The 12,454-nt window shown below is 39.8% G+C and overlaps 1 protein-coding gene across 1 annotated transcript; it reads right to left on the minus strand.

Moving 5' to 3' along the window:
- Positions 1-657: 657 nt before the first annotated feature.
- LOC308395545 (germ cell-specific gene 1-like protein) lies at positions 658-5,113 on the minus strand. Its single transcript, XM_080880428.1, has 5 exons — positions 4,706-5,113; positions 3,263-3,310; positions 2,520-2,672; positions 1,845-1,956; positions 658-1,222 (listed from the first exon to the last, which is right to left on the minus strand). Exons 1-5 carry the CDS (start codon positions 4,992-4,994, stop codon positions 928-930), a joined length of 897 nt encoding a protein of 298 aa, XP_080736554.1. The 5' UTR covers positions 4,995-5,113; the 3' UTR covers positions 658-927.
- Between the last annotated feature and the right edge of the window lie 7,341 nt (positions 5,114-12,454).

The following is a 12,454-nucleotide window of genomic DNA, read 5'->3' on the forward strand; positions in this document are numbered from 1 at the left end:
AAAGGTTGCTGGTTCGAGCCCCGGCTTGGACAGTCTCGGTCGTTGTGTCCTTGGGCAAGACACTTCACCCGTTGCCTACTGGTGGTGGTCAGAGGGCCCGGTGGCGCCAGTGCCCAGCAGCCTCGCCTCTGTCAGTGCACCCCAGGGTGGCTGTGGCTACAATGTAGCTTGCCATCACCAGTGTGTGAATGGGTGGATGACAGGTTGTGTAAAGCGCTTTGGGGTCCTTAGGGACTAGAAAAGCGCTATACAAATACAGGCCATTTACCATAGTGTTTATGGGAATTTTGTTCTCTGCGGTAAATTTCTTTCCAGTTTAAAAAAAAAAAAAAAAATTCTAGTCCATCAAAAGTGTTTTGCAAATGATCGTTTGACCTTTATGACACCATCAAACTTAGCCAAGGTGAACATTCAAAAGAAAAATGATACATTATTACCAACAATCATGCTGTGTACAAACTTTACATCTATTTTACAATAAATAGTACCATAAATACTGTAAACAGGCACATCATTTGCAGTATACATTTATGGCTTTGATTCGCAAGAATGAAAACCCAGTTAGATTTTCTGACTGAACATGTCTAATAAGGCTAGAAGCATTAAAGAGACACTCATTCTTTTGAAACAGTATAGATACACTTAACATTACATTTTAAATCTACATCGTGGTAAGCTGCACAAAAGAAAAAACACCTTCATGTCCACTTTTAGCTGCAATTTTCCAACTTTAAACTTCTATGACTTAAACTTTCATGATGGGTTTTCATTAAGGCAGTACTTAAATGTGTCAGACAGGGCTAACACCGCGGCCTGTTATCTTTGTAGGTGTTTGTCCCACAGTGAAAACTTACCAAAGACAACTATGCGTCAGTCCAATGAGATGCCACATTAAGAGAAATGCTGCCACCTACTGTCCTTTCTCACTCAGCACTGCTCTTCCCCCAAAGAATTTGCAATGTCACTGAAGTCCAGCGAGTCACCTGGTATAGGAGTTTTCCTGCCACTTTTTATGGTCTGACTAGAGTAATAATCCACAGATTTGGAGATTGAGTGCACAGAGTGCTCCCGGAAATATCCGAATGCCTCCCGTGCGTCCTCCTCCCTGATGCTTTGCTCGAAGGTCTTGCGTTTGTGTCTGAACTCAATGACGGTCTTTGTATAGGAGTTGAGGGTGGTGACAGATGCACCCATACAGCAGGTGAAGGAAGCCCAGGCCATGCTGATATAAAACAGCAAGAGAATTCATATTTTAATAAACAGATGTGGTAGCTGAAAAAAAAAACTAACAAAAAAAGTGAAAACCTAATGGTGCGCTTCAGCATTCTGACGTTTTACCCTCAATACCGTGACACTGTATTTGGTAAGATTAGTGCCAATCACTTTAAGTCCCCCTGGTCTCCTCAAACAGGCTGGTTCGCATGTGAGGTCAGACAATCAAATCATCATCCCATGTTGTTTTCATGCAGACTGGATAATTCCCACAGAAGGTCAAGAATTGTTTAGCCTCCAAAATGAATTTTCAGCATACTGTGCACATTGTAAAGGAGTAAAATATTATTCCCTTATGCAATTCTAATCACACCCGCACTGGGGCTTTGGACACCAAAGCCTAATCCTACCATAACACGAGAGCTTTGGGCTTTTTTCATTACAGACAGTGATGCTGAAGAGAGGTGAGATCAGCGCTTCTGCTGACAGTGTGAGGCAGCACAGACATGCAGAGTGGACTTCTTCATCTTGTTTCTTAAAGAACGATTTGACTTAACTCTATCTATGTAACACTATAAATAACACAGCGTATAAAATTATCTGTATTGAGGTGGATGTTTGCAGAGTCTTACCAGAACGACCAGCCATAGTCCCAGTTGTAGGGCCTCCAATCTGGTGGGCCAAGGCTGACGGTGACCTGGAAAACCTGTGTGTACATGACATGAGCCACCATGCCAAGAAGACCTGAAATCATATGCACAGTATATTGTTAGTAAGCTTTTCTGATTGATTCAGTGTACAAACAGAAAAGAAGAACAGTATTAAAAAAATACTTCGATGATTTCTTTCGAGTGCAGAATCAACCCTTTCCATGGGTATGGAAATATGAATATCCTAAGTAAAAACAGTGATGTTATCCAGGTATAGATAACCTTAAATCCCCATCCATGTAATTTACTAAGGTTCATTTACAAACTGTTATTTTGGGAAAAGAAGTGAAAAACATATTCAGCTGACCCTCTGCTTTCTTCTCAAGGCTTCTGTTTCTTTTTTAGATTTTGAATTGAGTTCAGATTTACTTCTGATCATTACAAGGAAACCAGAGGGATGTTTCTCTGGTTCAAGAACAACAGCTCCCTCCTTATTAACAGATTAACCAGGATATGTTTGTTATGTTGTATTTCAAAAGCTGGCTTACAAAGATAAATGACAATCTTAGAAACCAGAAGCAAATACTTGAATACAGTACACTGCAGGAAATGTCACAAAAGCATTAAAGTTAGTGAAAAATAGAATCAAGCACATACCTGAAAGTACTGTAAAGATGGCAGCAAAGGCATTGAGTTTGAGTCCATCAATGACATTGCTGGAGTGCACTAGCTCCAAACACATGAGACTGAAGCCAACCACCAGCAGAATAATGTACAACATCTCAGAAACAAGTGACAACCACAGCATCCCTGAAAAATGCCCAAAAAGCAAACAAGAAATGCACAATAACATAAATTAAGATGGAGATTCTTTATCAAAGGGAAGATTTTGATTTATTGTCACCTAACATCTCAATCTCACTGGTTAGTCAGACTTAATGTGGGGTGAAAGTAACATGACGATCTCATATGAAGTGCTACTTGAACTGATGTCAAAGCTTTCCGGTTTACAGAAAGCTTTATTCAGCCTTCCAATTAATCTAGTGGAATATAATCTGGCTGCACATGATGATCAGACATTTCAACTCCTCTTCACTCCGCTTCTCGATTTTTTGCTTTTCTTGACAGATTGACAGGAACTAAGCATTTCTCAAGTGAAAGTGTCATCGCAGCTAAACATCTGTGAAACTTTAAACTGAATGTGTGAGCCCTCCTTCATGATTTCACATTAAAACATTCTTGAACTGACAGTTGCTGATTAGATCAGAACGGACCAAGATGTTACAGTGATGCAGAAATATTCACAAACATGGGGAAGTACAGCTCAGTGAATGAAAATAGGGTAAGAATTAGAGGGCTTAAAGAGTTGTGATAACCAAGGTAACGCAGATAGCACTCACCTTTTTCTGATGCAGGGGCTAAATCAATAAAACTTCGACATCTCTCACCTAGAAACACAGCAGAAGATGACATGCTGTCATGATTTATTATTTATTACTGATCATATATATATATATATATATATATGGACTTTAAAAACACAGGTAGGCTCAAAAACTGTGGCATAATGACAGTCTGTGACAAACAGGATACAAAATAACCATTGACACTAAGGATTCCTGCAGACATGATGTTTTCCATCTGTTGACCAGAGCATGCCACTGGATTTGTTGCAAGTGGAACGCTTTAATCAGGTAGAAGGAGGGTGGCAACAGCTGTTTTGAGGAAAAACTCATCAAGGCCTCTGTTACGTAATCCTTATTAACTCAAGCTGTCTCAGCACCCCCTTCCTCCTCACCATCCCACAGTCACTTGATGAGATAAAAATGTGTTATTGCAATTGCTTCTTGGATATTTTGAAACTCTGGTTTGTTTCTAGTACATCACAAAAACACAGATTATCAGCACAGGTTGTCATGGCGTATTACAGAGCTGACAGACAGATGCTTCAGTAATTCCTTATCCAGCTGTAATAAACTAAACAGAGAGAGGACTAATCTGGGCTGATCACACCTTTTGTCCCTGAACTTTTCATGGTCATGATCACTCCTCTGACACACGTATAATCCACCCTCTTGAGCCCTCTGTTATTAATTTACAATACTCCATAATGGTCAGACTTAGTGAGTAACTCAAGCAACACACCATTCAAGTCCCAGGCAGCCGGCCAGCTGGGGATCTAAGTGCTATTTTGTCTCCCTTAAAAAATAAATAATGATGAAAAAGTGAATTAAATGATTTCAGACTCAAGTGCTGCTGCTTACTTTTCTAAGGCATAATGACACAAATGGAAAGCCATTAAAAAAATAAGGAAAGAAAATCTCTGAAGGAGCAGCCAATCTCCATTTTAACTAAGTGTTGTATTTTGACAAAGGAGGAGATTAAAATGACAAGTTTATAAAAATTACTATTTGCTGTTTTTTTTTTTGTTTTTGTTTTTATTTCTTTGGCTATTTTAAATGTTGAATGGTTGTTCGTTAATGCTTACATCAGCTCAGGTGTTGTCAAGTTTGATGACAATTATAAACAATTAAAACTAAAGATTAAAAAAAGATTATAAATAATAAGAAAAAATAGCTCCAAATGGTTAAAGTCTTTACACTGATTTCAAAGCCATTCCTTCGTAATCATGAATTGGCGCATGTGCCATTTTTCTTCACTTACAGAAGCTTTTATTGCCGAGATTATCGTTGTGTTACATGAATAGTTATGTGTTTCTCTTAAGTTAGGAAAAAGAACCAAAGTAGTATGTAATCATTCCAGCTGCTGTGTTAACTAATAAAAAACATTCACGCACTACACACACACACACACACACACACACACACACACACACACCTTACTTTCATCGTGAATATTTTCCTCGCATGAGATCCAGATTCCAGTGTGGAACTGACGGAACAGGAACCTGTCGTCGCCTGTCTCCCAGCTGTACACCACTTTGTTGGGGTCCGTTTCGTTCACCCCGTAGTCTATACACTGGTGCGTCCGCAGCTTGCTGCACTTTGGCTTGGGCACTCTCTGCGTCCCGACGCACCAGTAAGTAGTTATAAACGCGGTTATGGAGAAAAACAGCGCGAAGAAGTTCAAGCTAAGCGACAGAAGGGTCCTGGATCGGCGGCTCATCCTCATTGTCTGCGTAAAGGATGAGGCAGCGCGCGGCGTTCCGAAAAGTTCATGGGTGCGAAGTAGGAGGGACGCGCGAGCCGCAGCTAATTTCCAAGCACAACAGGTGAGGCGATGATCACATTCGGCACTCGGCAGTTTTCAACAACTTCCACTGGTGCACAAAGTGCAAACATCATCTCCGAGAGAGCTGAGCTGTGCGCCAAAATGTCACATTTCCGTCATTTTCACACGCGCTGCCCCACGAGTGTCCACCCTATAGGATGTCACGTTGCGTGAGGATTTGTCCAAGTTTGACCAAGGATTTTCTTATGACGCTCTCTCTCCCGGACTCCCTCTCGCGGTCATTTACGCCTCCCCTCCCTCCATGCCTAAAATTTATCAGCTGCAAGACGATTATCAGACTGATGCGTAGGAAGTTACCACGGAAACGTTGAAATAAGATGCAGCAAGAGTTGAAAAGTGAAAGCTGTAAGAGGCTATTCAGGGATATGTGAGTGTATTTTCACGAAGCGGAAAATTAAAATAAAAAAATCTCAGACCTATAAAACAGTTCACATGGAGAGTTCAGCTTCAACAAGCTATTTTAAAGCAATACGGCAAAAAGAGACTTTCTTCTGACATCTCAATAGTCCTCTATTTGGAAACCACTTTGTAACTGTATTCTTTAATATAATAATAGTGGCTATTTTGCCTTAAGATGAATGATAATAATGCTACACCTAGAGGACAATAGCCTATTTAGCACAATGAAAATTACTGACGTGAGGACGTGAAAAAAATAAAACTCAACAATAAATGAACCTCATGAAGTTTCGGTTAATTTTATGTTGTGACCAGTGACAATAACTGTAAATAATCAGTCAATTAACTTAGCAAAAGCTGTTAAAACTTATTAAAAATGTAATGCAGGAAATGTTTTCAGATGTGTATCTGTCGATCTTAATTGAAGAAGACTCAGTGAAAGAATTATTTTTAATTTATTTTTGTTTGAAAAAAGAGTATCAGACTTAAAACATTACAGATGAATAAAGAATATCTATGATGTCCTCACCAGTTCATTCAGTTCTTAAAATGAATGAAATCTAATAGAATTCAGTTGCATAAGAGTTCATTTGAAATTCATTGCAACACTTTCTACTTCTTGCCTTCATTTCTGAGAGTTGGTTTTGTTTTCAGAGAAGCTGACCTGCGCGCTTGCATTTAGAGGGAGGTCATGTGGGGAGGATGATGAGCCTGCAGCTGCTCCGGACAAAATCAAAAGTGAGCAGAGCTCAACAGACTTGAGCTCTGCTCACTGATATAAGCAGAGAAAACTGCAGACTCTAGAGGCGAGGTGCCGAGTCCTCAGAGAATGACTTCTAATCTGAATTTTGCCGGAAACGTGCTTATCAAACAAACAAAAAAAAAAAAAACTGGTACAGTATATATTTACTGTACAGTAAATATTTACAACCCCAGGGGAAAAAGAGGGCAAATAGGCCTGCCATCTCTGTTAGCTCAGCAACATGCTGTCATTTTCAGCCTGGGAAGCTAATCCGCACTTCAACATGACTATGAAAACTGATAAAATAGGCCAGAGCATGTTTACCAGAGTGTCCCAAATACTCATGAACAAACTGCTAGTCATACTAGAGTAGCAGGGCAAGGTAGTAAACACCTTATAAGATCAAAGATGATTAAGACGTGAGGAAAACATTTGTTGTTGTTGGTTTAATCTTTAACTGACATCTACCAGTCCTCAAAGGGTTACAGGCTCTGGGACTCCAGTGAACCACAGTGGGAGCCATTATCCACAAATGGAGAAAACTTGGAACAGTACTGAGCCTTCCCAGGAGAGGCTGGACTACCAAAGATTCAGAATGTGTTGATAATTAATCCAGGAAGCCACACACACACACACACACACACACACACACACACACACACACACACACACACACACACACACACACACACACACACACACACACACACACACACACACACACAAAGCCAGAAAAACACCTAAAAAACTGCAGGCCTGACTTTCCACAGTTAATGTCAGTGTTCATGATTCAAAAATAAGGAAGAGACTGGGCAAAAATGGCGAATTGGGAGAATTCCAAAGAGAAAAGTCAAAGTCAAAGTCAAAGTCAAAGTCGACTTTATTGTCAATTCTGCCACATGTACAGGACATACAGAGAATAGAAACTTCGTTACTCTCAATCCCTAGATAAAATAGAAAATGAACATTTAAATATAAGAGTGATTAAAAATGCAAGTAAAATATTTTAAAGTAAAAAAAAATTAAATAATATAATACAATTTTACATATAACAAGAAAGCTATACAATATACAATATAAGGGTAAATGACATTGAGTGCAAACCAGGCAGAGTAGTGCAAATAGGCAAATAGTGCAAATGGAGATTTGGTAATGTACGGTATGAGATAGTGTAACACAAAGTCTTATGAGGTAATGGCAGTCCAATGCTCCACAAAGTGACTGGTAACTGGTGCAGGCCAGTGAGTGAGTCAGAGAGTGTGTGTGTGTGAGTGTGTGTGACAGAGTTCAGTGAGACCGTGGAGGAGAGAGGGGAGAGGGGGCAGAATCGGGAGGGAGTTAAGCTTCCTGACAGCCTGATGGATGAAGCTGTCCTTCAGCCTGCTGGTCCTGGCCTGGAGACTCCGCAGTCTCCTCCCTGACGGCAGCAGCTTGAAGAAGCTTTGCATTGGGTGCGTGGGATCAGCCGCTATGCAAAGGGCTTTTTTAGTCAGACGGGTGCTGTAAATGTCCTGGAGGGAGGGGAGAGAGACACCAATGATCCTCTCTGCAGCTCTCACTATGCGTTGGAGGGTTCTATGACAGGACTGCTGACCAAGAAGAACACAAAGGTTCGTCTCACATTTGCCCAAAACAATCCCCAGGACTTTGGGGAAAATATTCTGTGGACTGATGAAACAAAAGCTTAATGTTTATTGGAAAGTCGGAGTCCCGTTAAATAGGCATAACCATGAACCATGAATGTGCTACCATAAAATCCTGAAGAAGAATGTCCAGCCATTAGTTTGTTCCCTATAAAGCATAGCACACTTGGGTTTTATAGCAGGACTAGAATGGCGAGTCCATAGCAAGTCCACCTAAATGAATGCTTTGGAGTAGCCTAGTCAAGCTCTACACTTAAATTCTATTGAGATGCTTTGGCATAATCTGAACTTGGAAAGGCAGCGACTGTCTTCTTGTAGTATCTCGAAGACGTTTCACTCAAGAAGCTCCCTCAGTTCTTCTCAGATGAGAAGTAAAAGTCTTCAAGAAAACTTAAGAAGTCTAGTTATTTTCTTTCAAAGCTACTTAGGCTAGAATGACCTGGATAACTAAGAACCTACACGGACACTTTGGCATAATCTTAAACAGACAGTTAATGCTTAAAAAAACCTTCCAAAGTGGCTGAATTAAAATAATTCTGCAAAGAACAGAATACCAAATCCCCCCTACCATGATGTGAAAGACTCACAAATACTTGATTGCAGTTCTTGTTGCCAAGGGTAACACAACCAATTATTAGGTTTTTGGGGCAATTACTTTTTCCACATAGGTTTGGATAACTTTTCTCTCTTAATAGATGAAATCATCATTTAAAAATGGCATTTTGTATTCATTTGGGTTGTTTTTTTTCTGCACTACAGTTCTTCAATCTGAAACATATTGTTGCATATGTGAAAAATGTGCAACAAACTAAGAGCTCAGGAGTCAAATAATTTTTAAGGCCCTGCACTTGTCTACAGTATGGTAAACTGCTTATGACATCTCTGTGATGGTCATAGGCCGTCTCTTAAGCTCGTGACAAGAAGTTAATCCACGCTTTTAAGTTAACCAGTCTTTTCCTGTAATGTGGGAAATCCAATCACACATCCAACCAAGACTTTGAGCACAATAATTCAGTTCGTAAATGTGTCAGAGAGTTTTGCTATGCACACGGCATCCACCAACGGAAATTAAGACTGATTCAGTATTCATATCAACGTAGTATAAAGCTAAGCAAAATAGATGTTCTCTAGTTTTCTTGTACTTAAAGTCCAGCTTTTTTTTTTAAAGTATACTCTTGGTTAGGAACTATAACTTTGGAACAGCCAGGGCTTTCCGTTTTTGGATGGTAGCTGAAGTTGTCAAAGCATGTAAAACAAAGCAGTGTTTTTTTTACTTGTGCACATTGGGAATGGCATTTCTCATTCTTTGTTAGCACTGGCAAATGTTTAGGGCATTAAGGCAAATGGCTAAGCACAATTGTTCAAGCACTTCAACTAATTACAAATTGTGATCAAAGTAGATACTATTTCAGATAGTTTTACTCTCCAAAATATATAGTTTTTATTTGATTTGATTTTTTTTTTTAATCTTGGGAGGCACTGCATGGACAGTAATCCATCTACAAGTCAAAATCTGCTTATGCCACAAGTGTAAATATGACTATTGTAAAACAAACCCCCTCACAGAAGAGAAAGAAAAGTAGCAAGGCAGTGTAGCAAGGAGGAGACCACAGAGTAGATCCAGAGTAGATCCAGAGAATGGATGTAGTGTACTCTCACTTTAGCCAAATTATCTGTGGCCAAACAGGAGTGACAGGATGTACAGTGGTTCATAGCAGTACTTCTGTGGTATAATACTGCACTTAGCAGACCTATGTAAGTATCTCATTGGTATGCAAAAACTGAAGACTTTCATCTTTAATCCAAGGGATTTAACAAAAGTATTGCACTGACTGTTTAGGAATAATGAACATTTTTATACTCATTTTTAGAGGCTCAAAGGAAATTAGACAGATGACTGACAAAAATACTAGTTCCCTCATTACTTTATGACAGATTAGACATATAAAAGATCTGGAGTTAATTCCAAGTGTTGTACTTGTAGTTGCGTTGTTTAATCCAGCTATTCCCTGGAACTCTCAAGATGAAATCCAAAAGAATGTCAGTGAGAATGAAGGAGGACATCATTACCCTGAAAAGTCAAAATCAGATAGATAGCAAAATATTTAGGGGTGCCCAAATCAATTATCTGGTACATTCTTAAAAAGAATGAATGCAGTGGTCAGCTCAGCAACACTAAAAAGCCTGGAAAAGCAGGAATGGGAGCCAAAAAGGATGATCACAATACTCTTTTCTTTGGTTACCGCTTCAAAATATCCTGCAAATTAAACGTCTGTGACCAAACAGGAGTGAGAGGATGTCACAAGGAGGTAGGTATATTATTTTCAGAGTCTACAATCAAGAGACATACATGAATGGAAATGCAGAGATTTCATAATAAGTTGCAGACCAGTGATTACACTGAAGATCAGGAAGATTATATTTAGCCAGAAAACATCTAAAAGAGCATGTGCAGTACTGCAAAGAAAAAAATCTCTGGACAGATGAAACCAAGATTAACTTGAACTAGAATGATGAGAAGAGGAAAGTGTATAAAAGGAGAGAAACAGTTTATAATCCAAAGAATACCAAATTATCTATCAAACATGGTGGCAATGTTATGGAAGGGCCAATGGAACCGGGTCATTAGTGTTTACTGATAATGTGATTGCTGATAGAAGTAGCAGGATTAATTCTGCAGTGTCCATACTATCTGCTCAGAAGGGATTACAGTCCTAATGACTTAAAGAATACTGTTAAAGCAAACCAGGAGTTTCTTGAGGCATGGCCATACAGCAGCGGTCCCCGAGCCACGGTCGTGAGTCGTTTGGTACCAGGCCGCGAGAGTTGAGGCTCGGGTGTGAAATTTATGCTTTTCAGGAGTTTTATCATTTTTTTTAAGCGTTTTTATCGTTAACTCGGTTTCCATGGGTCTTTTCCTGTGTGTTATGAATAATTCTTCTTAGGTACCGGTACTGGTTTTATTTTGTTGTATTTAAAGGCCGGTCCGTGAAAATATTGTCGGACATAAACTGTTCCGTGGCGCAAAAAAGGTTGGGGACCGCTGCCATATGGCATACTTTCAATCACTGAAGACAAAACTGAGTTGAGGAAGAGTCACAAACAATCAACACCTGAAGGCAGTAAAGGCCTGGCAGAGTATCTTAAGGGAAGGAAATACAGCATTTGCTCATGTCCATGGGTTCTTGGCTTTGACCTTGTGTCCACAGTTGTCGCCATACTCTTCACAGTCATAGTCAGGATGCTGTAAGAGATACTAAATGCAAAAAATCATCTTGCAGCTGAGGTAGTTCACACATTGTCACTGCTGTTCACTGGATGGCGTGGCATGTTGCTGCAGGATGCTGTGGTAGCCATGTTGGTTCAGTGTTCCTTCAATTTTCAATAAATCCCCAACAGTGTTAGAAGCAAAGCTCCCCCACACCATCACACCTCCTCCATGCTTCACAGTGGGAAACAGGAAAGTAGAGACCATGCATTCAACTTGTCAGAGTTGCACAAAGACACGGCGGGTGGAACCAAAGATCTCAAATTTGGACTCATCAGACCAAAGTACAAATTTCCACTGGTATCATGTCCACTCCGTGTGTTTCTTGGCCCAAACAAATCTCTTCTGCTTGTTGCTTTTCCTTAGTAATGGTTTCTTTGCAGCTATTTGACCATTAAGGCTTGATTCGTGAAGTCTCCTCTGAACAGTTGATGTAGAAATGCGTCTGCTGCTGGAACTCTGTGTGGCAGACAACTCTGTGTGGGGCTCTAATCTGTTAACTTGCGATTTCTGAGGCTGGTGACTCGGATGAATTATTATTATTATTTTTACCCTTTTAGACCTTCAGTTCTTAAAGTAATGATGGACTGTCATTTCTCTTTACTTAGCTGATTGGTTCTTGCCATAATATGAATTCTAATAGTTGTCAAATAGGACTGTCTACTGTGCACCAACCTGACTTCTGCACAACACACCTGCTGGTCCCAACCCCATTAAGAAGGCAAAAAATTCCACAAATGAACCCTGAAAAGGCACACCGTGAAGTGAAAACCATTTCAGATGACTACATCATGAATCTCATCGAGAGAAGGCCAAGGGTTTGCAGGGCCGTCAACAAAGTGTAGGGTGGCTATTTCAAAAATATAATCTAAAATATAATTACTTGCTACGTAAATCCATATATCTTGCTTCATATATTTGATGTCTTCAGTTTGTATATACAATGTAGAAAGCAGTAAAAATAAAGAAAACCACGAGAGAAACCATGAGAAGGTGTGTCCAAACTTTCGACTGGTAGTGCATAGACATCTTAGCTTTCAGGCACAGAAGCCAGAATGGATTTCTCTAGTTGCTGGAATATAAAAATACAACTGAAATGTTAGGATTCGATAGGAGAAAAGAAGTTGGCACATTTCCTTACAGCTTTTCCTAAGCCTAGGGCACAAGCGTCATGAATTATCATTGATGGAAGAAGAGAAAAAAAAGGAAAAAAACTAAAGCATTAAAAGCAATTGTAATGTTCTTTTGTCCCTTGGAACATCTTTGGGTGACAGCTTTTGCACGAATC

Source organism: Rhamphochromis sp. 'chilingali', assembly GCF_963969265.1.
Source record: "Rhamphochromis sp. 'chilingali' genome assembly, chromosome: 4".
Taxonomy (NCBI): domain Eukaryota; kingdom Metazoa; phylum Chordata; class Actinopteri; order Cichliformes; family Cichlidae; genus Rhamphochromis; species Rhamphochromis sp. 'chilingali'.